The 27,356-nt window shown below is 45.9% G+C and overlaps 1 protein-coding gene across 3 annotated transcripts in view; it reads left to right on the top strand.

Moving 5' to 3' along the window:
• The window catches only part of tmem94 (transmembrane protein 94), a 170,986-nt gene that overhangs the window by 133,860 nt on the left and 9,770 nt on the right, over window positions 1–27,356 (top strand). For all 3 annotated transcript variants that reach the window (XM_078937017.1, XM_078937016.1, XM_078937018.1), the window contains one exon: window positions 23,808–23,916. In XM_078937017.1, coding sequence (XP_078793143.1) covers window positions 23,808–23,916 — 109 coding nt within the window. The remainder of the gene's footprint in view (window positions 1–23,807; window positions 23,917–27,356) is intronic.

Here is a 27,356-nt window from a genome sequence, read left to right as displayed (position 1 = left end):
ACTATTTTAATAAATTGGAAAAACAAGAAAAATATAAACATAAGTCAACACAGAAATCTGCTGTTTGATCATATCAGCTTGGAAAAAATGTCAGCCCAAAGCTCAAGTAACTTTGAAAGAATTCAGTCTCTCTGGTCTCCTGTGGTTGACTCCATGACTTAGGGGGTGGGGGGCTTGGTCGTCGCTGCTCCTTGCCCTTCTGCCGTGGTTTGGGGTGGGGGTCGGGGCTTCCGGTGCCTGGCGGGGGCGGTGGGGGGCTCCGTTGGTCGGGGGGTCGGGTCCGGTGCCTGGGTGGGGCGGGCTGGGGCGCTGCGTGGTCCTCTGGGCTTGGGTGTGGGGGTGCGTGGTGGGGGGGTGGGGTGGTGGTCTGGCTTGGCTTGGGGGGGTGGTCCCTTTGCCTGTGCTGGGGGGGGTTGGCGGGGGGCCCTGCTCGGGTGGGGGGGGCCCAGCGGCGCCGGATGGGCTGCCCATCTGCACCTTGGGCTGGGATCGGCCCTTCCCTGGCTCTGGGGCGGGACGGGACAACCCTCTCGGGGCCCCCGGTCGCTCTGGGTGTCACCCGCTTCGGCTGCGGGGTCTGGGGTGGGGTGGGGTGGGGGGCTTGTCGGCCCTGTCCTGTGGGGGGGCGTTCTGGGGGGGAGGGGGGGCCCATTATTAGTACGGGTCGGGGGGGCTAGCGGGTCGGGGTCTCCGCTGAGGCAATCAGTGGTTGCCTCGGCCGGTTGGCCTCTTCGGTCCCGTCGAGGCCTGACCAGAGCTCTTCTAGGGCCGCCGTCTGGGGGTGGGGGCCTGGGCTTGCTCCGGGGGGGGGCGACGCTTTCTGGCTCCTCTCTCTCTGTGTGGGGTTGGTGGTGCCGGGCCTGGGGTGTCGGCGCCTCCGGGGGTGGGCCCCTGGGCTGGGTGGCCCTGGCCCCTTTGCTGGGGGTGGGCTGGGGGACGGCTGTTTGACCACCGGGGGACAGTCTACCAGCTGTCCCCAACTTACCCCCTTCCTTATATAACCTCATATTAGGGTGAGGGGGTGGGGGGTCTAGCCTGCGATGCGCCTTGGGGGGGGGCTACTTGGGAGTGGCCCCCCTCCTATGGTTGCCGTATGGAGTGGGCCCCCCCTCTTTCGGTTTTATTTGCACCTTAGACATGTAGGGTCCTTGGTAGGGGGGGTGCTTGGACATCACTGCAAGCAAGCAGCAGATGTCCTCCTGGCACCCTACCCGCCAATTTTAACCGCACCTTAGACATTTAGGGCCCCTTGGTGTGGAGGGTGAGGGGACATCACTGTGAGTAATCAGGAGATGTCCCCTTAGTGCCCTACTCGCCAATTTTAACTGCACCCCCCTTAGTACACACACCCCTCCCCCTTCAATATATACATTCAAACATAAACACACACACATGCACACAAACACCCTCTCAAACACCCATACACGCACACACATTTTACAAGGAAGGTGGGACCTGGGTCCATCTGTCCCCTACCCCTTCCCTGGTGGGGGGTGCGGGCCCCTTGGCGATAGCGGCCGTGTCCCTTGGGTGCCGGCTCCCTGGGCCCGGCGGTGCCCTCTCCGCACGGTGGGGGGGTTCATATTACACCTGAGCCGGGGGTGTTCGTGTCCCTGGGGGGTGGGTCCTGGTCCTTGCCCCTGGGCGCTGGGCCCCGCCAAACTTCCAACATGGCCGAGCCTGGTCGGGCCATATTTATAACATCCCTTGTGGGCCGCCCTTTTTTCCCCGGGGTTCCCCCCTCCTGGGCGGGGGCGGCGGGCCCCTGCCTTGCTCCTACCTGGACCAACCGTGGGCCGGGTGGGTGGCTGCCTGGAGTGCGGAGCGGGTCTCCCTTGGGGGGTCCTGGCTCGTACCTGGGGTCGGGGCGGGGGGATGCCCGGAACTCCTGGGTGGTGGTGGGGTGCTCGTCTGGGGCTGTGGGCGTCCCTCTCCGGTGGGGCCCTGCGTTGGGCTCTTCCGGCGCGGCGGGGGGCTGCTTTCCTGGCTGGGCTGGGGCGGCGCTCTCTTTCCCTCTGCGCCTCCCTGCTCTCTGGCTCTGGGGGCCTCGCGGCGGTCCGGCTGGCCCTGGCCTGGGTGGCGGTCTTGGTCGCCCGGGGGGCGGTTGTTCCCTGCCTGTTCCCGTGTGGCGTTGGGGGAATTCCGGCTGCCGCTGCTGCTGCGGCGGGGGTATGGGTGTGGGGGTGGCTGGGCGCTCCTCCTCCTTCTTTTCACATTCCACCATCCATTTTAGAAGAACATAAACACTCACCTGAGCACAGGTGTTAGCTCACCTTTGCACTAATAGTTTGCATGATTGAATGAATGAAAGATTTCACACTAGTTGGTTTAAAGGCATAGGTATGCGTTCGTGAACACTATCTGTTTTGTGTGCATGTTGACATGTGGACATTTTTGCGGCTAGCAGGTGTGTTGATAATATTTGAGTGTGTGTGAACAGGCCCCGCCCTTTTTGTACTACATTTGAACCGTACCGTAACGATAAACAACCAGTAAACCTGTCTGCTCTATGCTGCTTCATGGTCTTACCCCCCTTCCCCTCCTATTATCACCCTCCTACCCCCCCCTCTCTCTAACGTCCCTCTCTCTTCTTCCCCTCTTTCCTTTTCCGTCCGGTCCAACACCAAAGATTTTCAAACATGATTGAAATTAATAAATTTTGGCCTCAATTACAAAAGGGGTTTATTCAGACATACCTTTGGTTTGTCTGAAGATGAATAACCCCTCTTGTTAAAATAAAATATGTCCAACACAAGAGGCCCTCAGCTCTCATCTGTTTGCCTAGCTGTTGGACAGGACAAGTTAGAGAAAAAAAAAAAAAAAAAAAAAAAAAAAAAAAAAAAGACTGTTCATAGCTGTTCTAACCGGGAGAGTGCAAGGCTAAATAGTGCGTGTGCCCGTCCGTGTGCGCGTGCACGCTGTGCGTTCCTGCTACACTGACAAGCGCTGTGCGTTGTGGGTGAACGTGTCTTGGCTGTGAGCTGCATGTTGCGTGCGTCCTGTGTGAGCCTAAGTGAGGTTTTTACAGTTTATCAACGTGTGTGTGCGGGATCGCGTGTGCATGCTCTTATGCGCGCTAGTATGCGCGCGCGCCCGTTCCGTGCATAAATAAATACTCACCGTGGTTGCGTTGACTTTACCTGATTCACATATGAGGACATGGGAAGGGGGGGGGGACAAGAGAAAAGACAGAGGAAAAGAGAAAGAACAAAAAACAAAAACAACGAAACAACAACAGAAACATGAATGTGAGAGAAAGAAAAGACAGTTTTCCTGAGAGGTGTGGATTATTGATGATCCGATTATTTCCTATTCAATTAAATAAGTTTGCGGGTTTCTTCTGGGCAGCGCAGATGTCAGTGCGCCTCTGAAAGCCTTCAGCACAGCCAGGGTGTTACCTCTGGGTCCCGGAACAGCTTGCCGTTCACAAAAAGTTTATCAACGGCAACCACTGCGCGGGCTCCAGCAGACAGGTGCTTCCTCCTCAGCGGGAAGAGGATTTTCCGCCGGCGGAGGATCTCGCCTGGAAACTGATCATTCACGCTGTAATGTGTGCCTTTCAGCTCTCGTCCTCTGCTTTTTACCAGCTCCTTTTGTTTATAATGTTCAAATTTAGCAACAATAGGACGGGGGCGCTGATTGTCCGGCCTTTTTCCTCCGAGCCGGTGAACCCTGTGGAAGGAGATCTCGCCTGGAAACTGATCATTCACGCTGTAATGTGTGCCTTTCAGCTCTCGTCCTCTGCTTTTTACCAGCTCCTTTTGTTTATAATGTTCAAATTTAGCAACAATAGGACGGGGGCGCTGATTGTCCGGCCTTTTTCCTCCGAGCCGGTGAACCCTGTGGAAGGAGATCTTCTGGACTTCTTCCTTGGGGAGCTTCAGGTGGACCTCTATGAAGGACTTAACAATGTTCTCCGGGACTTCTCCTGCCTCTTCTGGAATCCCTGCGATCACTAGATTGTCCCTCATGCTCCTCGCCTGAAGATCCAGGAGGGTTTCTTTGATGGATCGGTTTTCCTCAGAAAGACGGGCGGTGTCGTTGCCCAGGGTCTTCACGGTCTCTCTGAGGGCCTGGTTCTCCGCTGCGAGCTTCTGCACCTGCTGTTGGCTGAACTCCAGAGACTCTCGCAGACCTTGGAATTCCTTATGGAGGATCTCCAGCAGATTTAAACGGCAATCAAGGCTGGAGAGCTTTTTAGCAATTGAATCCAGGATATCACTCATGCTGCTGCCTGGGGAGGAGGCAGCCCCCGGGGAGTCTTCGGGACGGTTGCGTTTGGTGGACGGAGTGGCGGTGTTGGATTTCCTCATGAGGCAGGTATTGAAACACTCGTCGATGTAATTCTCCAGATCCTCCAGGTCCTCCAGGTCATCCAGGCTGGCAAATGCTTGACAAACTTTTTCAGATTTTTATTTTTTAACTTTCTGGATTATTTAAATATGGCGGTGTAATGAAATAAATCAAAAATGTTTGTTCACAACTTACGCGCTGCCAAGTAAACTCACCACACTCCTCTCGTCGGCTCTCGCGATACCACAGCATCACGTGTATCACCTCACAATCTTCTGGTTACCCCCCACCCACCGCCGCCACGCAGTAACCCCCTCCGGCCGACCGACCCCCCAGCGCCGCACGCCCGACCAATTACCGCAGCCGACAGGATACCCACAAGCCCAGCGGGTGAGCTAGCTAGTCAAGGCTGCATTTGCTAATTATGCTAACTATGCTAATGTGGCTAAAAGGGCTAGCATTGCGATCAGTATCATCAACTCTCTCAGAAAAACACATTACCTAAAATGCTAATTATGCTAACTATGCTAGCTATGCTAATGTGGCTAAAAGTGCTAGCATAGCGATCGGCATCATCAACTGACTCAGAAAAACACATTGCTCCATTGGTGAAAGCTATATGTCGTAAGTTGCTAAAATTCCCACTTTTTCAAAATGGCGGCTTTTCTGTTGATTTTATCTCCATAGCAACCATTTTATGTTTTGGTCGCCTCGGGATGACGAACAGATTGATGTAAGTTTGAGACGAATCGGATAAAGTAATCTTTTTATTGTCCTTAGCAACAGTGGTTTTATGCTAACCACGCCCACATTCCTTATATGTCCATATCCAGGGTTTTTAATTATGTTCAGTTCCTGACATGGATGCATGCATTCAATTTTCACTGTATTCCAATGAAAGGCATGGGAGTTATAACAATGCGCCACTTTGCTAGCTCGCCACGCACACGCTGTTCAAAATCTACAACTTCTAATTCCAACATTTTTTCCACGGTAGCTTGCCATTGATGCCCAATACGTTTCGGGACGATCGATGAAAATTCCAACGACAAGATTACGTTTAATTCAGTGGTAAAGGTGTTTTTTATAGAAAATTCAAGATGGCGGCCTTTTCCCGAGGTCAAAACAAAACAAAAGGTCGAAACTCCAGAGGTTATTGTAGAGTTAGGCTAGGGACACGCAAGTCACATTTCACGAAAATCGCTCAAAAAAAAGTTCCTTTTTCCATATTGTGTAAAAACGCGAAAATCTCAAAATGGCAGATTTTGGCACAAAATGGCAGCCAAACCATAGGTCGTGTCACCTACATGTAATGATTTCAAAACTTTGTTTGGATATACCGGACAAAGTTATCTGGGTTTCGTTAGCCGATTCTTAAAAAAAAATCCGGATTTTTTTTTTTTTGCCGAGTCGGCACATTTTTTTGCGACGATTTTTTGCTTACCACGCCCACATTCCTTTATCGATCTTGTCGTGCGTGACATCGTTTTGTTCAGCGTGTGCCAGGGAATCGCATATTTCCTATTTAGGACATTCCGATAAAAAATGTGCGAGCTAGCTAAGATGGCAACGGTTGCGAATCCGCCACGTGCACGCCGTTCAAAATCTACAACTTCTAATTCCAACATTTTGTCCACATCACCTTGCTATGGATGCCTAAGAAGTTACGAGACAATGGCAAAAAATCCCTAGGACGAGTTTTCGTTTGTATGTGGCACTAAAGGGGCTTTTCTTTTTTAAATGCAGGATGGCGGCCTTTTCCCAAGGTCAAAGGTCAACGACACTTCTGTGCTGTTTGTAGACTGGAGCTGGCGGCAAGTGTGTGCAATTGCGTGAAAATCGTTCAAACAAAAGTGTCGTTTTCCCATATCGTGGGAAAACACAAAAATCGCCAATTCTCAGAGTTCGCCACAAAATGGCCCCCATGCTGTAAGTCGTGTGGCCGTCCCGTAATGATTTCAAGACTTCTTTGGGATACCCCCAACACGTGTGTTTGGGTTTCGCAACTGTATTCTGAAGTACATTTTGTTCGGCCCCATACACGATTTTCGGCCCATTCATTTTTTTGACGGGATTGCTGGCCGTGATGTCATCGTCTTCGGGGGGGTGACGTTGACTTTGTGGAAAATTCATTCGCAATTTATCCCAGGTGTGTGCAAGTTTTGGTGACTTTTCGAGCATGCGGTGGGGGTCACATTTTCCCTGAAAGGCGCCTAAGTCGTCGTTCCAACTGCGAAAACAATATGGTCCTTGCAGTCAGTGACTGCTGCTGCGGGCCATAATAAGTATGCATGAGAAAGAATTACTGTGAAATTATGAGATAAACAGTTTGCTATGATTGTGTCATATGAGGTTGTGGAACTTATTAGTTCTTGGTCTCAGATTTTGTCAAATAAATTTCCCGTCACAATGCGACTTATAGTCCAGTGCGACTTATCTGTGTTTTTTTCTACTTTATAATGCATTTTTGGGCTGGTGCGACTTATACTCCGGAGCGACTTATAGTCCGGAAAATACGGTATATGGGACTTCAGTCTAAACCAGGGGTCGGGAACCCATGGCTCGTGAGGCATATCTGGCTCTTTTGATGGCCAAATCTGGCTCGCAAACAAATCTTTAATTATTAAAAAAAAAAAGTTTCATTAGACCAGTCCTCAGGCGCGATGCAATGCCAGTTTGTACCAGCCTGAAACCTGTGAATTGCCGTCCCGGCAGATGTGCACTCCAGTCTTTGAGAAAGAAAAGGGGAGGGGTTCAGGCAGCAAGGTGAAGCGGCGCACTGATAAGAACACGCTAGCCATCATCTACAACTCACTGCAGCGTGTGAGTGTGTGTACTGACAATGTTTGTCTCTACGTATGCATGTGAGCAGTCTTTCTCACATCTAAAGAACATTAAGACCAACCTCTGATCACGTTTAACAGATGAAAGTCTCAACACCTGCATGAAGCTTAAACTCGCCACGTATCAAAATGTAGGAAATAAACAGTCGCTTTGAGATTACTTTCCTTGCGTGTTCAAAAAAGTCGAGAAGAAGAAACCACGGGATTCCACCGGATTAAGATTAACAAATTTATTTCCCTAACAATATTTCTAAAACAGAGTAAAACAAAATAAAACAGACATCCGGGTTTCCAGTCTCAGAGCTTGCACAGCGCCAAATTACCAGCGTCTTAACGTGCCAGCCTGTGGAGAACAAAGGAATCTCCTCCGTCCAGCTGTTTTAACATGTCGGTTTCAGTCTCCTCCTCCGTAACACAGCATGGCGTCCAGACTCCTCCTCTGGACGCTCGGATTGGCTGGCAGGGAGCCTGCCTACTTCCGTCAGTCCATACTAGGAGTCAGCATCCGTTTCTCGCGCCGGAGGTCACCTCACAGACTGACATGGTCCCGCAATCAAATGGCTCCCCAGGTGGTCCCCCACATGTGGCCGGAACTTCCTATCATCTAGTAGATAATAAACCTTTGTTCCCCACACGTGAGCAGATGCCTGTAGCGGTTCCCAGGGATTGAATCAGCCTCAGAGATGATTGATTTATGATCCATGTCAGACCTACAGCCAAGCCTTTCAGATGGTCTTAGAAGATCAAAGACTGTTTCTGCTGAAGGAAGATGAGTTTGGAGCTCCAGCCCTAAAACCTCTTTACATATGCAATGTTCAGGAAGCCCCTTTGAAATTCAAAGTACGGGAACCACACACACTAAACCTGAAAGAGAACCTTCAATGAAATAAAGATAAGATGAAAAGCCTAAGAGAAATAAAGTCCACAAAAATATAAATTCCTTCAAAAACCACCATGCAGCACCAGAAGTCACAGTAATGGCACTAAATCATCATTTATTGGCAACAGCATAATGTAGCATCCCCTCCCACACTAAGGCACGGAGACTTAACCTCTTTTAAGGTTCTTTATTCTGGTTACAATTTGGGGCAAAGATGTTTACCAAAACTACAGGCTTATGATAGAGTATCCCAGACACCATCACAAATCGCCCTTGAGGGTCTGGAATAATGGTGGTTACAGCAAAATGGATTTTTTTTTATGAATTAGTATGACTGTTCCACAGTTTTTAGAATTAAGATTAGAATGAAATACATTACCAACCCAACTCTTTTTAAGTCTGACTTGGTCTGTAACCAGTAGGTGAGTTTCCTGAAGAAAGGTAATATCACATGTCAAATTTTTAAGGTGATTTAAATATCCTAGCTCAGTGCACAGCTTATTGATTACTTTATCAAAACAAAAATCAGTCCATGCTGCAGAAATGTTATGACATCCCCTTCCCCATCCTTAAACACAACCCCGTTAAAACCAAAACCAAGAACTCAGCCTATACCTGTCCTTCTCCATGAGGCAAGCTGCAGGCTAAACACTATTTTTCCTACGAACTTCTGGTAGCACATTTCCTTGTATTATGCATGGGGCTCCCAGTTCTTTGTAATAGAACGTAAACGCTGAAGTGCAGACAATCATTAGTAAAAAACAAGCATATTATTTAAGCATTTAGCAGGAAGAAGAAAAAAAAGTTAAAAAAAAGAAAAAATTAGGGTGACATATTAAGCTACAAAATTGTAGACCACTAAACATATCTTTGCATGTGTGTAAACATCAGAACCTGAGGCTGAATATGTTTAGAAAAAAAGAAACCCACACACACATGAAAGAACTTAAAAGTCCCCACACACGACGGTGGTTAAGTCAGATAGTGGTATTTGGCTTATAACATGAAATACTCACACCTGGAGTCCAGTGTTGATATGATCATATTTCTGGTCGTAAAACTTCTGCACTTCGTCGGGCGAGTCGAAGGTCAGTACGTTGTTGTCGAACATTACTCGCAAAAGAGCCGGGTAGAGCCGGTAGAATTTGACGTTCTTCTGGTACAGCGCTCGTTTTAACTGTTAGTGAAAAGTGAAATAACACTGTGGAAACTTGGAGTTTTTTTTTCTAAACATATGTCAACTTTTGACAATAACGCATTCATACCTGAATTCAATTGGGTTATATTTTGACATTCCACATCACATCCATCTGAAACCTATTTTGTGACATCACCATATGGGACACTTTAAGTGAAAAGTGAAATGACTGTGGAAACTAAGAGTTTTTATTTTTACAGCTTTGTCAACATATGGCAATGACGCTGTCACACCAGATTTCAATTGGGTTTCATTTTGAAATTCCTCATTCGATCAATTTGAAACATTTTTTGTGACATCACCAGATGGGACACTATGAGTGAGAAGTAAAATGACTGTGTAAACTAGGATGTTACGCCCCTTTTAATGTCTAGGGGTACGTCGAGGGGCATTGTTGGCTCTCGCGCAGCCGTTGTCTCTCTCGCTGCCTGGGAACTCGCTCCCGACGCTGCAGCCGTCAAAGACATCCTTCTTCTCCACACACCGAGTTTGCTGCTTAGCTCTCACAAATGGACACAGGAAACAATTTTTGTTCACTTGAAGTGCAGTCCCCACTCACTTATCTTTCTCCTTCACTCACAGATGAGGGGTCCCGCCTTCCTTTTTATTTTTCACTGCACGTAAAAGCAACGTTTACAAATGCTGACGCAATTACGTATTACAAAACAAAGATTGGCTATAATGACAGACATCACACTCTAACACCCCCACTCGATGATGTCATTCAAATCAATAACATTACATACCAAACATGTATGCACAGAACCTTTCCATTTTGGGTTTTGTGGCAGACTTTGTGAACACGTCTGCCACCATACTTTCTGTTGGACAATAAACCAGTTCCTCCCCTTTTTCAGACTTTACGTGAAAACCTTGTGGTTGTTCCATGCACAGTTCAAAGTCGATGGGTGCATGTAGGTATGCGGCCTTAACGTCTAACTGATGTAGTTTAAGGTCATACTCTGTTGCTAATTGCATTAGCATGCGTAGTAATGTCAGACTAGCAGTTGGAGAAAACGTTCCGGAGTAGTCTAGTCCTTCGACTTGTGTGTACCCCTTCGCTACGTATCTAGCCTTGTATGTTTCATTCACTTTTTTATCCTCTTTTATAGCATAAACCCACCTTCCCCCCACTGTCTGTCTACCCTCCGGTAGTGGTACAAGAGTGAAGGTGTCATTTTCCTTGAATGAAACCATCTCATCCATCATAGCTTTTCTCCACCTGTGTGCTTTCTCTGATGCTACAGCCTCCTCATAGCTCTGTGGTAACCCAACAGTCGTCCTGTAACAGTACTCAACACTTCACTGTTCTGTGCTGCACACTCATAGTCTTCCAAATATTTGGGTTTCTTTCTCACTCTGTCTGATGTACGTGTAGTTTGGGCGTCTGTGTCTGTCTCTTGGTTGTCAGTCCTTATCTGTTCTGTTTCTGACTGAATGTCTTTGGGTGGTCCTGGTACGTGCTCTACAAAGCAGTCTCCCATTTGTTCTGTCAGTCTGCGTCTGACTCTCTGTCTTTTCTTTTGTGATGAAGTGTATCAGTCTGTGTTTCTGCACAATCTTGGTGTCTGGAAAAAACACCATGTTTGCTGGAGAATGTCGATCAAAACCAACAAAAATCCCCTTTTTGCCCCTAGAGTCTAACTTTTTCTTGTTTTGTTCGTATACAATACACTCTGAGCCAAATTTTCTCATTCTGGATAGGTCTGGTCTTTTGCCAGTGAATGGAAAATATGGTGTCTCCCCTGTTCTTTTACAGTAACATCGGTTTCTTATCACTGTAGCCATCCTGGCTGCATAAGGCCATAACTCTTTGGGTAAGCCTGATTCTATGAGCATACACCTCACCATTTCAAATACTGTTCGCCAGTTCCTCTCCGCTGTCCCATTTTGATGGGGGGAGTATGGAGCCGACCTTTCATGTTTTATCGTATTGTCTCTAAGCAGTGTCTGATACTCTTCTGAAGTAAACTCAGTCCCATTGTCTGATCTGAGACATTTTACTTTACCATAGGGTGCTATGTCTGCTAAAAACTGTTTTGTAGCTTCAACCGCTTTGTTTTTGTTTCTTAGGAAGTACACATAAATAGCACCTGAAAAGTCATCAGTGAAAGTGATCGCATACTTGTACCCCTCAAATGACTCTGGCGCAATAGGGCCTCCCAGGTCTGTGTGTACAAGTTCTAATGGAGCTTTAGCTCTGGCAACACCTTCTCGGTTTCTGGTTTGAGTAAATTTGCCTTGTAGACAAATCTCACATTCACCTGGTTTCTTAGCTTTCTCTCTGATTTTTATGCCCTCCACAACAGACTCAAGTTTAAGCACATCACCATAATTACAGTGACCCAGTACTTCATGCCAGGTTTTTAGATCAAAACAGGTGTTACATTGATCATTATTGTCATCATATGGTTTCTCTACAGTCTCCAGGTAATACAGTCTGCCTTTTACCTTCATGCTGCATGTTGTTCCATCAGGAAGAATCATCTTGCTGTTGCTCTTCTCAAAATGGAATTTTGCTCCCTTAGAAGCTGCAGCCTCCACAGACAAGATGTTCTGTGGGTATTCAGGAATCAGCAGAGCACATGAAAGAGTGACGTTCACCACCTTTCCTTTGTCGTTGACCAACTCGATCTGGGCGTCGCCTTTCTTCAGGACACTCCCAGTTTTCCTCGTGCCATCTGCTAACTCCATCACGTGATTCTTTGGATGAAAAGTTTTGTCAAACCTTATGAAGGCCTTTTCATCTGTCACAATGTGTGCAGAAGCACCGCTGTCCACCAGAAGACCTTTCCGTGGTGTAGACTGAGATGCATATCCATCCACCTTTAGAACGAATGAATTCTGCTCCTCCTCCGCTTGTTTTGCATCTTCCCTCACAGGTGTGCCGTCCCCTGGAGCCTCCAAGATGACCGCCACCTTGTTCCTGCCCCATGCAGACTTGTTCTCCTTGGTGTACTTGCCATGAATCTTCTTGTCTTTGTTTCTGCAGTCTCGTGCTCTGTGTCCCACCTTCTCACAAATAAAGCATTCTCCGTAGAAATAGCTCTCTTCCTTGACTTTATGCTTTGGTCTGGAGACTTTGTATTTTGTTGTCAAGACTTCATCACTTCGTGTTTTATTCCGGTATTTTAGCGTGCATTCAAAACTTCTCAGCCGAGTTTTAAATTCTGTGAAAGTCAATGTCTCTCTTGTTTGAGTCACATGCACCGAAAATGGGTTGTAATCATCCGTCAGGCCTTTTAAAACCATCGCCACCAAAAGTGCATCACTGAGCGTCTCCTTTGCTCTGTTCAATGCCGCCACTATTTTTTCAACACGTGTTAAATAGTCCGCCAAATCTTCACCGTCGGCCATTAGCACGTTAGTTAGCTCCATGTGTAAGCTAACGATTCTCGGTTTTTCCTCCAACTCAGAATGGAGCCTCAATATCTCCAAACTTTTCCTCCCGTCATCAGGAGCTTCATAAAGAATCAGCATTAACGTTATTGTCCAAGCAGCCACACAGTTCTGCATAAGCAAGTTCGTTCCTCCTACCGATCTCCTCAGCCTCAGTATCTACTGGGTCCCTTCCCAGAGTGGTTTCTTTGAGTCCGATCGTTTTTAGGTAGGCCAGGAATCTTGCTTCCCAGATATGATATCTGGCTTCGTCACCGTCGAATCGCGGCGGCGGTCCCCGTCCATACACGTGTGTGTTCGTGGCCTGCCTGGGCCCATAACCTGTTGGCTCTCGCGCAGCCGTTGTCTCTCTCGCTGCCTGGGAACTCTCTCCTGACGCTGCAGCCGTCAAAGACATCCTTCTTCTCCACACACTGAGTTTGCTACTTAGCTCTCACAAATGGACACAGGAAACAATTTTTGTTCACTTGAAGTGCAGTCCCCACTCACTTCATCTTTCTCCTTCACTCACAGATGAGGGGTCCCGCCTTCCTTTTTATTTTTCACTGCACGTAAAAGCAACGTTTACATATGCTGACGCAATTACGTATTCCAAAACAAAGATTGTCTATAATGACAGACATCGCACTCTAACAGGCATAACATAAAAAGTAAAGGTTTTGGCTACTAAATTGACTGTAACACAAAGACCAAACAAATTGTCTTCATACAAAAGTATAACAAATGTATTTACAAATAAATAAACAACCATCAATAACTAAAAGTGAAGCAAAAAGGCTTCAGGGTGAACAAAGGCCAAAATAACAAACAAAACCCCACCTAACTGAAATCTTGTTTTCTTACCTGTACAAAAGAAAAGGGAAAACAAAGACAAACACTACCTTCCCTAACCTAAAAAAACAGGAGAAAACAAGTGCTAAAGAAAATGGCAGTGCACCCCTACAGCTTCACATAACATAACTACAAACCAAAAGTCTAAACAGAGTGGGCACAAAACCACAAACTACAAAGAACTACAAAGTGGGAAATTTGTTTGTCACCATAGCAACTGACAACAGAGGGAAAAAAAACAAGAACAAAGAAAATGTAGCATAAATGCAAACAACAAAGTCGTATAATTTAAAAAGCTATTTACAAAACAGTGCAGGTAAAAAGATGTGCAAAAGAAATGTGCAAAATAGAAAAAAAATAATAATAAATGTGCAGAGGTTATCTTTTGCATTGTGAGTTGTTGTACAGGGTTATTGCATTGGATATGAAGGATTTCTGGTACCGGCAGTTTTGGAGCGGAGCTGTCTCAGCCTCTTAGAGAAGGAGCTCAGCTGTTTGTCCAGAACAGGGTGGAGAGGATGCTCTGGATTGTCCATGATTGAAAGAAGTCTGTTCAGTGACCCCTTCGTCACTGCTTCAAATGTTTCCTGTTTGCAGCCAATGAAAGAACCCGCCTTCCTGATCAGCTTGTTCAGTCTGTTGGCATCACTGACTGTAATACTGCTTCCCCCAACAGACCACAGAGGAGAACAAGATGCTGGCTACCACAGACTGGTAGAAGATCCCCAGCATCTTGCTGCACACATTGAAAGACCTCAGCTTCCTTAGGAAGTAGAGTTTGCTACAAGCCTTCTTGTACACAGCAGAACTGTGGCTCCTCCAGCTCAGTCTGCTGTCGATGGTCACACCCAGGTATTTGTACTCCTCCACCACCAGGATGTAGAGGGGCTGTAAGACTGTCCCTTTCCTCCGGAAGTTGATCACCATCTCCCTGGTCTTGTCCACATTGAGCAGCAGGTGATTCTCTCCAGCCCACTCCACAAATCCGTCCCCCAGCCTCCTGTACTCTTCCTCCCGTCCACCGCTTGTACATCCCACAACCACAGAGTCATCAGAGAATTTCTGTAGGTGACATGACTCTGAGTTGTGCTGAAAATCTGAGGTGTACAAGGTGAACAGAAATGGAGAGAGCACAGTGCCCTGTGGGGCTCCCACACCACTCAGCACCACATCAGACAGGACGCCTCCCAGTCGAACAAACTGTGGCCTGTCTGTCAGGTAATCAGTGATCCAAGAGACGGTGGACACACCAGCACCGATCAGCCGCAGCTTATCACCCAGTAAAGAAGGCCAGATGGTGTTAAAGGCACTGGAGAAGTCAAAGAAGGTGATTCTCACCATGCCACCACCACCATCCAGGTGTGAGTGAGCTCGCTGCAGCAGATGGATGACAGCATCATCCACCCCCAGACGCGGCCGGTAGGCAAACTGCAGGGGGTTCAGAGAAGAGCTCACCAACGGTATCACCAGCCTCTCCAGCACCTTCATCACGTGAGAAGTGAGGGCAACTGGACGGAACTCCCTGGGGTGGATGAAAAGGTTTTCTTGGGTACAGGGACCAGGCAGGAGGTTTTCCAGAGGAGGGGCACCCTCTCCAGTCTGAGGCTCAGATTGAAGAGATGCTGGAGAACCGCAGACAGCTGGTGGGCACAGGTCCTCAGGGTACGAGGGCTGACGCCATCCGGGCCGGCTGCTTTGTGCTAGTTAGGTTTCTCCAGCTGTTTCTTCACCTGGCAGGCTGTTACAGTATAATACGTGTACAGTATAATATATAGATATATAGGGGGGGACGTGTGTGTATATAGTATATACATATGAATTGAATGACAGTTCTTACACTTCGCTTTTCCTTGAAAAAGAAGGCCCTCTTGTATGTAAAAAAGCGGCACACCGTTTTTCAGAGACGGTTCCCTTGACAGCCATTCGACGAGAGAGGGCTGGCTTGACACCAGGGGTCAGACGGCTCTGGAAGGAGTTCAGTGTTGTCTGTAGCGAATCCAGTAAAGATTGTATTGGTTTAATAGCACTTTCAATCAGAGAAGAGATGTCCTCCTTTAGCGAGGTTCTTTGTTTTGCGAACTCAGCTGCTAGTTGGTCCATAATGTCTGCACCAGCTGCAACAGGCGGCAGGGGTGTCCCAGACTCTCCTTCGGTGTGTGGAGAATTGCTAGCTGTGAAAGATGCTAACTTAGCCGCTGCACGTGTGGCTGTTGGTCAATTTTGCAGATTTGGAGTTACTCATTCTTACCAAGATAACCTGATACAACCACCCCTAAATAAACTATACCAAAGTTTGAGCAGTGAAATGTCTTAAAGAAGGGTTAACAAAAAATGAGCCAGGAGCCTCTTCCTATGCGTCCTCTCCCTACATGTCACAACCAGAAGTCTCTCATCCATGGATTTTTATTATATTGTTTTCTTAAACAAGATTTTGTAGTTGGGCAGTTTTTGTCATATATTGATGTAAACCCCTGCATACATTTTTTATAGGCTGAGTTTTCATGCAGGGATACCCAAGTTTGTTCTTGTAGTTCTGATTTAAATGCATTTTTTGATGCCTCTGTTAGTTTTCCCTTTTTGGAACCGGTGGAGGACAAGATGGCGCCGGTGTGCTTGGCTAGCCTTCTGTCTCTACGAGTGTTGTTTGTATTTGCGCTTTGTTTACTGACTTTAGTGACGAATGTCAACTCGTTGCTGATCCACGATCGCCAAACTCTTCTGAATCTACGTCCCCCCTTCCGAAACCCGTTTCAAAATCCGCTTCAACTTAAACTCCCCGGGCAAGAATCGCGCTGTCCCCCGCTTTTCTCAAGCATACCAGCTCACCTGTATCGTGCTCCGCTTCCGCGATGGCGGCGTAGGCGGCGAGGGAAACGTAGCGGTTTACTGGTGAAACTGAAAGCTGTACGTTGTACGGACCCGGTCGCTCCCTGTTTGGTTTCTCTGGTCGGCGTGGACGTGGAGCTGCGGGGCCGTCGACCCACCTTGCCGTACCTCCGCAAGCGGGGGAGAGGCCTCCACAACCTGCGGCAGCTTCCTCGCGCTCTGCCAATGAAGGGCACTCCAATCCCGGCTAGGATGGCGCTCGTGAACGCTAGATCGCTAGCCAACAAAACCTTCATCCTAAAGGATTTCTTCGTCACCCATCGACTGGATTTCCTTTATGTAACTGAAACTTGGATCTCTGGAGACGATAGTAGCGCTTTCACTGAACTTTTAACACCGGATTGCTCATATTTTAGCGCTCCTAGATCGTCTGGTCGAGGAGGGGGTGTGGCCACCGTCTACAGGACCAGCTACAACTGTAAACAGGTGATTTTAACAAAGACCTACTCTAGTTTTGAGGCAAGCGTCTTTAAGCTAGACCCTGCTCTCTCAATGTTTTGTGCTGTTATATACAGGCCACCAAAATATAACAAGGACTTCATTGATGATTTTGCTGTGTTCTTGGCTGGAATAATGCCAAAATATGACAGAATTTTGATAGTTGGGGATTTTAATATTCATGTCTGCTGTCCTGATAAATCACTGGCCAGAGACTTTTTGAATCTTATCAACTCTTTTAATCTTGTTCAACTTGTGTCTGCCCCTACGCAAGAACATGGTCACACACTTGACTTAATTTTAACCCATGGCTAAACAACTTTTGACCTTGAAATCTGTGATGCTGTGTTTTCTGACCACATGCCTTTTTTTTTTTTTTTTTTTTTTTAACTTGTCCTGTCCAACAGCTAGGCTGACAGATGAGAGCTGAGGGCCTCTTGTGTTGGACATATTTTACTTTAACAAGAGGGGTTATTAATCTTCAGACAAACCAAAGGTATGTCTGAATAAACCCCTTTTGTAATTGAGGCCAAACTTTATTAATTTCAATCATGTTTGAAAATCTTTGGTGTTGGACCGGACGGAAAAGGAAAGAGGGGAAGAAGAGAGAGGGACGTTAGAGAGAGGGGGGGGTAGGAGGGTGATAATAGGAGGGGAAGGGGGGTAAGACCATGAAGCAGCATAAAGCAACAAGTTTACTGGTTGTTAATCATTATGGTAAGGTTCAAATGTAGTACAAAAAGGGCGGGGCCTATCCACACACACACTCAAATGTTATAAACACACCTGCTAGCTGCAAAAATGTCCACCTGTCGACATGTACACAAAACAGATAGTGTTCACACGCATACTTATGCCTTAAAACCAACTAGTGTGAAATATTTCAGTTATTCAATCATGCAAACTGTTAGTGCAAAGGTGAGCTAACACCTGTGCTCAGGTGAGTGTTTATGTTCTTCTAAAATGGATGGTGGAACGTGACAAGAAGGAGGGAGAGTGCCCAGCCATCCCCACCCCAAGACCCCCACCGCAGCAGCAGCGGCAGCCGAAATCCCCCCAACGCCACACGGGAACCGGCAGGGAACAACCGCCGCCCGGGCGACCAAGCCCGCCACCCAGGCCAGGGCCAGCAGGACCGCCGCAAGGCCCCCAGAGCCAGAGAGCAGGGAGGCACGGAGGGAAAGAGAGCGCCGCCCCAGCCCAACCAGGAGAGCAGCCCCCCCGCCGCGCCGGGAGCGCCCAACGTAGGGCCCCACCGGAGAAGGACGCCCACAGCCCCAGACGAGCACCCCACCACCACCCAGGAGTTCCGGGCATCCCCCCGCCCCCACCCCAGGTACGAGCCAGGACCCCCCAAGGGAGACCCGCTCCGCACTCCAGGCAGCCATCCGCCCGGCCCACGGTTGGTCCAGGGAGGAGCAAGGCAGGGGCCCGCCGCCCCCGCCCAGGAGGGGGGAACCCCGGGGAAAAAAGAGGGCCCACAAGGGGTGTTATAAATATGGCCCGACCAGGTTCGGCCATGTTGGAAGTTTGGCGGGGCCCAGTGCTCAGGGGCAAGGACCAGGACCCACCCCCCAGGGACACAAACACCCCCGGCTCAGGTGTAATATGAACCCCCCCACCGTGCGGAGAGAGCACCGCCGGGCCCAGGGAGCCAGCACCCAAGGGACACGGCCGCCATCGCCAAGGGGCCCGCACCCCCCACCAGGGAAGGGGTAGGGGACAGATGGACCCAGGTCCCACCTTCCTTGCAAAATGTGTGTGCGTGTATGTGTGTTTGAAAGGGTGTGTGTGTGCATGTGTGTGTGTTTATGTTGGAATGTATATATTGAAGGGGGAGGGGTGTGTGTACTAAGGGGGGTGCAGTTAAAATTGGCGAGTAGGGCAATAAGGGGACATCTCCTGATTACTCACAGTGATGTCCCCTCACCCTCCCCACCAAGGGGCCCTAAATGTCTAAGGTGCGGTTAAAATTGGCGGGTAGGGTGCCAGGAGGACATCTGCTGCTTGCTGGCAGTGATGTCCAAGCACCCCCCCTACCAAGGACCCTACATGTCTAAGGTGCAAATAAAACCGAAAGAGGGGGGGCCCACTCCATACGGCAACCATAGGAGGGGGGCCACTGCCAAGTAGCCCCCCCCCAAGGCGCATCGCAGGCTAGACCCCCCACCCCCTCACCCTAATATGAGGTTATATGAGGAAGGGGGTAAGTTGTTGTGTTCTTTTTTGTTTAATGTGCAGCTGCCATGTCACACAGTTAAACCTCCAGCCCCTGTTTTATGCAGTCGCACTATTAACTCCCATACGGCCGCTCAATTCTCTGCAGCTTTTAACTCTACCATCATTTTACCAGAATATCAGAGCTGCAATTCAGATGTTGAGAACATGTCGTCCTGCTTATATTCAACCTGTCAAACTGTTTTAGACAATCTAGCTCCGCTAAAAACAAGGCTCTCCAGGTTGAGGTCTGAGCCCTGGTTAGATGAGACCACTCGTGCCGTCAGGCGAGAGTCCAGGAGAGCCGAGTGGAAATGGAAGAAAGGCCGGCTGCAAGTTTCCTTCCAGTTGTTGAGAGGCAGCTGGCGATCTTATCAAAATACCATGAAGGCTGCTAAAACTAAACATTTTTCAGACATTATTGCAAGTAACCAGCGCAATCCTCGGGTTTTATTTAAAACCATTAACTCTGTTTTAAATGTTCCACAACCGGTCTCTCTTGAGAACTCAACTAAGGTTTGTGAGATGTTTGTGACCTTTTTTATTGATAAAATCAAGAACATTAGGACCCTCAGTAGCCCCCCCTCTTTCAGCCACTCCATTTCCACCTCATGTTCTACTGTTCTCCACCGGTTTGAGCCTGTCAGTCTGTCTTACTTGGAAAAATTAATTAGTCAGATGAAGCCATCAGGATCTCCCAATGATCCAGTTCCACCTCGTCTTTTTAAAGAAGTGTTTCCCACTCTGGCTCCTTATGTTCTCAGTTTAATTAACGGCAGTTTAATCCAGTTTCACGGGAGTGTGCCCTCGTGCTTCAAACATGCAGTAGTAACACCACTGATTAAAAAGCCTGGCCTGGACTCCTCCATTTTGTCAAACTTTAGACCAATTTCTAAGCTCCCCTTCCTTTCGAAGGTTTTGGAGAAAATTGTGTACTGCCAGTTAACAACGTTTTTAGAGGAGAACAGCATTCTTGAGGTGTTTCAGTCAGGATTTAAACCCCGTCACAGTACAGAGTCTGCGCTATTGAGGGTTTCAAATGACATTTTTCTAGCATCAGATGCCGGTCACCATGTTGTTTTGGTCCTGCTCGATCTGGCAGCTGCATTCGACACAGTTGACCACCAAATCCTTTTGTCTCGCCTGGAAAGTTGGGTGGGTCTTCGAGGTAATGCTTTAGAATGGCTCAGATCGTACTTAAATGAGAGGAGCTTCTGTGTCCGTCTTGGACGTGCAGAATCCCGTAGAGCAACTTTAACATGTGGCGTACCTCAGGGCTCTGTTCTGGGGCCTCTCCTTTTTTCATTGTACCTGCTTCCACTTGGGTCTATTCTCCGCAAACACGGGATTTCATTCCACCTCTATGCTGATGACAGTCAGATTTACATACCGTTAAAACAGGAAGAAGCATATTCTGCTCACCAGTTATTAGAATGTCTTGATAACATTAAGACATGGATGTCATGTAACTTCTTGCACTTAAACCAGGAAAAACAGAGGTTCTGCTATTTGGTCCAAGTGACGTCTCTAAGGCACATGTCGACTTAGGCGTTTTAAATGATCACCTGAAACAGACAGCAACAAGTCTAGGTGTGAAACTGGATAGCAATTTAACTTTTAATGCTCATATCAACTCAGTGGTGAAATCCATTTTTTTTCACCTGAGACAACTGGCCAAGGTTAAACCTCTCCTCTCTCGCCATGACTTTGAGATTTTAATCCATGCTTTTATTTCAACACGTTTGGACTACTGTAATGCTCTCTATGTTGGGCTTTCCCAGAAATTACTTGCTCGTTTGCAGTTAGTCCAAAATATTGCTGCCCGTCTTCTAACTGGTACACGGAAACAAGAACATATCACTCCCATTTTAGCATCTCTTCATTGGCTCCCAGTTCGCTTACGCATTGATTTTAAAATTCTCCTATTTGTTTTTAAAAGTCTCCATGGACTCGCTCCAAAATATCTGTCTGACCTGATTCAGGTGTACACTCCTCCCCGCTCCCTTAGGTCAACAAATCGGACACAGCTGGTCGTCTCGAAGACCAGGAGAAAACTGAGAGGTGACCGAGCCTTCTCGGTCTTCGGACCAAAAATCTGGAACGAATTGCCCCTGTACCTCAGACAGATAGACTCACTTAGCATTTTTAAATCTGCTCTTAAAACATATTTTTTCACTTTGGCTTTTAACTGAGTTGGAATCCGGACCTATTTTATGTGTTGTATGCTTTATATTTTCATGTGCTTTTATTAATTTTTGTGTTGTTCAGCACTTTGGTGAACCTTGTTCTGTTTAAAGTGCTTTACAAATAAAGTTGAGTTGAGTTGAGTTGAGTAAACTACTTGCCTTTTTCTTTTATTTCTTTACAAACGTATTCATACTTTGCAAATACCGGAAGGTGGTCATTGATGGCAGTCATCAGTAATCCACTTTTTATTCTGTTTTCTTGGTCTAGCAAGGTTGCGCTATTTGTTATTCTGCTTGATTTGTTGATTAATGGATATAAGCTTAAGCTGTGCATTCTATATGTAAAATCTTCTTTTATGGTGTGTATGTTTGATTCAACAAATCTATATTAAAATTGCCACAAAGAAATATTACCTCTTGGATATATTAGCAAACATGTTTTCAATAGCACTTGTGAAAATTTCAGTGAGTGATCCAGAGCCTCGATACATGCAACTGACAATGACATTACTCTGTTTCTCCATACTAACCTCTATAGATATATATTCCATGACATTATCAATACAGCCAGAAATTGTCTCTTCTTGTTTAAGACTGTTGTATATGTAAAGAGCCACGCCCCCACCTTGCTTATTTTTCTTGTTCACAAAGTGAAAATCATAGTTCTCAAGCTGGAAGTGTAAGCCCTTTTCTCCCTTTAGCCAGGTATCTGATATTGCAATATTTTAAAAGGTTTGTTGAGTTGGTGCAACTATTATTCAACAGCTTGGTGCTACGCATATAAGCTTCTGCTGTTAAAAATGTATGATTGAGAGTTTGTGATTCGGATCTGTTTCTGTTTCTATTTCTGTTGTATTCTTCCTCTGTATAATAAATACAATGGTACTTCACAAAGTTAAAGAAATTTATATCTGGTTCAATCAGGGCTCCAGACTGCAACCATTTGGTCGCATTTTGCGACCAAAATTTGAGAGTGCTACCAGTAAATTTGCCTCCCCCACCCTCCGTATTTTTTAGACATTAAACGTGGAAGGGGCACGTCAATGATCAATGAAATGAGCAATGAAATCATCAATGAGACGCGAGCGCACGCAGACTGACACACACACACACTCGCGCGAATACTCATGAGACTGGAGCACACGCGAGCGCAAACTCGCGTGTCATTGAGTGATGCCTGAGGCGGCCAATGCGTTTGAGAAGAATAGAAGGAGTGAAGGTCCGGTTGCGATAAGAGCCCTCGAGTTTGGCCTGAATAGAGCTGTCGCCCCAAATATTCATTAATTCAGTGACCTCGCTTCCCTTCCACTAACTGGTCTCAGTAGCATCGTCCGCCATGGTTGATGTTTATGTTCTTGTTCCCGCCTACTTCAATGCTGAATGATGACGTTTGTAGCGTATCAATGACGTACGGGTCGGATACATGTGGCCTGGCCGTTCAGACGGAAGTGGCATTTCAAAAGATCGGATATGTATCGGATTCCTTACCACATACCCAAGTGGCCTGGGTTGCATTTGAAAAGATCGGATCTGTGTTGTTCAGACTGTCATGAAAAGATCAGATACAGGTCGCATAGGGGCAAAGAAAATCAGATTTGGGTCGTTTCAGCCTGCAGTGTGAACGTAGCATTAGTTTTTTTCCTTGCTTTTTTATAATTTCTGTTCGAAAAGTGCATTATTATTATAAAGAGGTTATTTTTCATTTTCTTTAGGAGGGGATGGCACACTTCATTGTCATTGCTGTTGACAGCAATGGCCTTTATATTTAGGAACGCCACGACTGTTCCACTGACTATTGCTCAGTTTGTCTGTCTGTTTCTACCTTATCATCTTCAATCAATCAATCAAACTTTATTTATAAATCACTTTTCATATAAAAAATATAATACAAAGTGCTTTACATTAAAACACAACAAAATATAAAAACAAGCATGACGATTAAAAAATAAATAAATAAAAATAAATAAATAGGGCCCCCTCCCCATACCTAGCCCCCCACTCCTTTCACACCTCCCACCCCCCTAACTAATCTTCTGGTTTAACTGCCCTAGCACAGGAAGACAATTTAATTTTAATTAAAGAATTGTTAGAGAACTTTAAAAAAAAATTTTTTTTTCATTCTTCTTTAGACATTTAAGCAGGGAATGAAATGGTTCAAGTTGGCCAAAATCGGTGAAAAGCTTATCCAGTAAGCCTTGAGGGCCGGTGTTCTACATGTTTTCCAACCATCCTGTCATTGAAGCTCCTTATTGCCTAAACACACCTGATCCAGGTAATCAACAACAGATAAAGGCAGGGTTTCTGGAAAACTAGCAGGAGGCTGGCCCTCGACGCCTGTATTTGGAAACCCCTGGTTTAATGAGGGACCAGTAACCTTCCAACAACGGATGGAGATTGTTCTTGTAGACCTGAGAGGCAAACATGTTTATTCATCATCTTAACCCGCTTTGTCCCTTTCGGGGTCACAGGGCTGCTTTGTTTAAATATACAACATCCCTACAGCTGGAGCCTTTCCGCGATAGGCTCCTGCTGTTGGGATGTTGTATATTTAAACAAAACATCATCATTTATAATGAACTTTACCAATAAAGTATAGTTTATTAATTGTGACTGACATCTAGATCTTTTCTTGGTAGCCATGTGTGAGATGATCAAGATCATGCAAGAGAACCGGGAGGTGACCTGCTGCTTAGGAAGTTCTGCAAACTTTCGTAACAGCCGTCTGTTCCTGCAGAGTGACCTCAGGTGATCAATCCATTCTTCACATCAGAAAGAATTTATCTTCAGATTCATGAAAACGAGATGACAGATCTCAAGGGGGCTTATCCTACAAACAAAAACAGTACAGACCAAACGTTTGTACACACCTTCTCATTCAAAGAGTTTTCTTTATTTTCATGACTATGAAAATTGTAGAGTCACACTGAAGGCATCAAAACTGTGAATTAACACATGTGGAATTATATACATTACAAAAAAGTGTGAAACAACTGAAAATATGTCATATTGTAGATTCTTCAAAGTAGCCACCTTTTGATTTGATTACTGCTTTGCACACTCTTGGCATCTCAGCTTCAAGAGGTAGTCACCTGAAATGAATGAAACTGGCTCACATGCAGACCGCCCCAGGAAAGGAAGACCAATAGTCACCTCTGCAGAGGATAATTCCATACGAGTCACCAGCCTCAGAAACGGCAGGTTAACAGCAGCTCAGATAAGAGAGCAGGTCAATGTCACACAGAGTTCTAGCAGCAGACACATCTCTACAACAACTGTTAAAAGGAGACTGTGTGAATCAGCCCTTTTCGGTTGAATATCTGCTAGGAAACCACTACTAAAGAAAAGCAACAAGCAGAAGAGACTTGTTTGGGCTAAAGATCACAAGGAATGGACATTAGACCAGTGGAAATCTGGGCTTTGGTCTGATGAGTCCAAATTTAAGATTTTTAGATCCAACCACTGTGTCTTTGTTCGACCCATAAAAGGTGAACGGATGGACTCTACATGCCTGGTTCCCATGGTGAAGCATTGAGGAGGAGGTGTGATGGTGTGGGGGTGCTTTGCTGGTGACACTGTTGGGTATTTATTCAAAATGAAGGCATACTGAACTAGCATGGCTACCAAAGCATCTTGCAGCGGCATGCTATTCCATCCGGTTTCCGTTTAGTTGGACAATCATTTATTTTTCAACAGGACAATGACCCCAAACACACCTCCAGGCTGTGTAAGGGCTATTTGACCAAGAAGGAGACTGATGGGGTGCTGCGCCAGATGACCTGGCCTCCACAGTCACTGGACCTGAACCAAATCAAGATGGTTTTGGGTGAGCTGGACAGAGTGAAGGCAAAAGGGCCAACAAGTGCTAAGCATATCTGGGAACTCTTTCAAGACTGTTGGAAGACCATTTCAGGTGACTACCTCTTGAAGCTCATCAAGAGAACGCCATCATTCCACATGTGTTAATTCATAGTTTTTATGACTTCAGTATGAATCTACATTTTTCATAGTCATAAAAATAAAGAAAACTCTTTGAATGAGATGGTGTGTCCAGGCTTTTGGTCTGTACTGTAAATGTGAAATGTTTGTTTCAGCACAGCATCATAATTGTGCCGTTTCCAGCCCTTGAATGATCCTTTTTAACAGAAAAGATGGAGGTTCATTTCAAAATTCAAGGACAAGTTTTTATATAGATAGATCATCTAAAACCCCTATTCTTAAAATTTTAAAAATCTGTTTCAGGGGTATGCAACCTGAGGCTCCAGAGACACATGTGTCTCTTTCACTGTGGCTCTCTGATTAAAGAAAAATAAAATGTTTTAAATTTTACATAGTCATATTTTTTTCTCATATCTCGGCACAGGGTGTCTTGTATTTTGAAAGGAAATCATAGGAACCTCTCTCAAAAATTGAAAACTATTTCACTCGTCTGTCCGTCCATCCGTCCATCCATTTTCTTAACCTGGAACAGGTCACCAGTCTGTTGCAGGGCACACAATCACTTTCACATTTACCCCTAGGGACACATTATGGCAGTGCTTCTCAACTATTTTTTGCCAGCCCCCCCCTAAGAAAAAGACAATGGTCCCCCCCTCACATACACACACGCCACTGTGACAATATATTAGCTTATATATCTATAAAAATTGTGTAAGTATACCTGAAATTGTATCTTCTAACATTAACAAAAGAAAAAAGCAATATAAAGCCACTTTCAACAAATATTACATTTATTGTACCACACAGAAACCCTGTTATTGTCTAAAACAGAAAAGTAGTTTAAAGTACCTGAAAAAAAAATCTGTCAGTCCTTATTTGAACTAGACACATTTTGATCAACTAAACCATTTGATGCTGAGAAAATAATTCAATCAATAAATAATATTAAATGTTAATTGATCTGAAATATTAACACAGCAGCACCAATATATCAGCACAGTGATTTTAGTCTGAAGAAATAGGTAAAAAACACTGTGCTGATTTTCTTTTTCTTAATGATGGATTGTTTATTTATGATTTCATAAAGTGCTGCTGTTTTCCTGCATAACTTGCTGTCTTTATGTCAAATACTGACAAAGACTACATTTATGGAAAATAAAGACATGTCATGAAAATGTCTACAATAGTTAATAAAGAATGACATTATTAGCATGAGCTGAGTAATCTAAAGGCACGCAATGATCCAGGTGTTGCGCAACAAAGGCACCTCCCCTTTCCTTCTCACACACGCAGCCGCGTGTGACAGGACACAGGAGCAGCTGCAGGGATGGCAGTTCACAGTTTCAGGCTGTTACAAACTCTGTCATATAACAGATAATAGGAAACCAATAGAGGCGCAGATTTTTTTCCAAGCACTGTGTCACTGTCACACACACACCCCCCACCCCCCCGTTAAATTTGCGTCCCGGACAAGTGCCCGTATTACTTTTGCCTAAAACTGCCACTACTGCGCGCCCGTCCTGGCATCGCATCGCCCCACTATTTAAGAAGCACTGCATTAGAGTAACCAATTAACCTATGAAGCATGTTTTTAAACTGTCGGAGGAAGTCACTGTGAGGCAAGAGCGCTAACCACTGTGCCAGCGTGCAGCCCTAAACTGTTTCATATTTAGAAAAAAAAAAAAAAATTTTCTTTGTTTTTTAGTCATGGCAGAAAATGTATTTTTTATTTATCATAATATTAACAATAACATAAATACAAAGCAATGCCGTATTAAGACACTGCGGTTCTCACTGTTTTGTGGTCGGTGAGAAATCAACCCAAGTGGCTCTTGTGTTAAAGGTTGCAGATCCCTGGTCTAGATCGTCATTAGGGTGTGTAACTGGATGTAACTGTGCAAATATTCAAACAGGAACAAGCTTCTGCTTCAGCAGAGTGAGGGAACTCGCCATCCAGCCTGAGTTTGTTGCAGATGGAGGTCCCTCTACCTCGGAGCGGAACTCTTTAGTTCCTAATGACTTATCCAACAAACAGCTGCTTTAATTCTAATGTTGTAAAATAAAATGACAGACCGATCTTTTTAAGAAATTCCTGTGCAGCTTTTTTTGAACATTAGCCTGCACCATGTAGCTGAGAATGTGTTGATTTAGACTCAGGATTTTGTATTTCACTTAAAAGTCTTTTTAGATCAAAGCCTTTGCTGAATGTAAATGGAGTTGTAGATGTAGCTGCTTTTATTTTATGGTAC

This window comes from Oryzias latipes, chromosome 19, assembly GCF_053564925.1.
Source record: "Oryzias latipes strain Hd-rR chromosome 19, Olatipes_Hd-rR_3.1".
Classification (NCBI taxonomy): domain Eukaryota; kingdom Metazoa; phylum Chordata; class Actinopteri; order Beloniformes; family Adrianichthyidae; genus Oryzias; species Oryzias latipes.
Note: the sequence above shows the minus strand (reverse complement) of the source record. Positions and strands in the feature narration are given on the sequence as shown.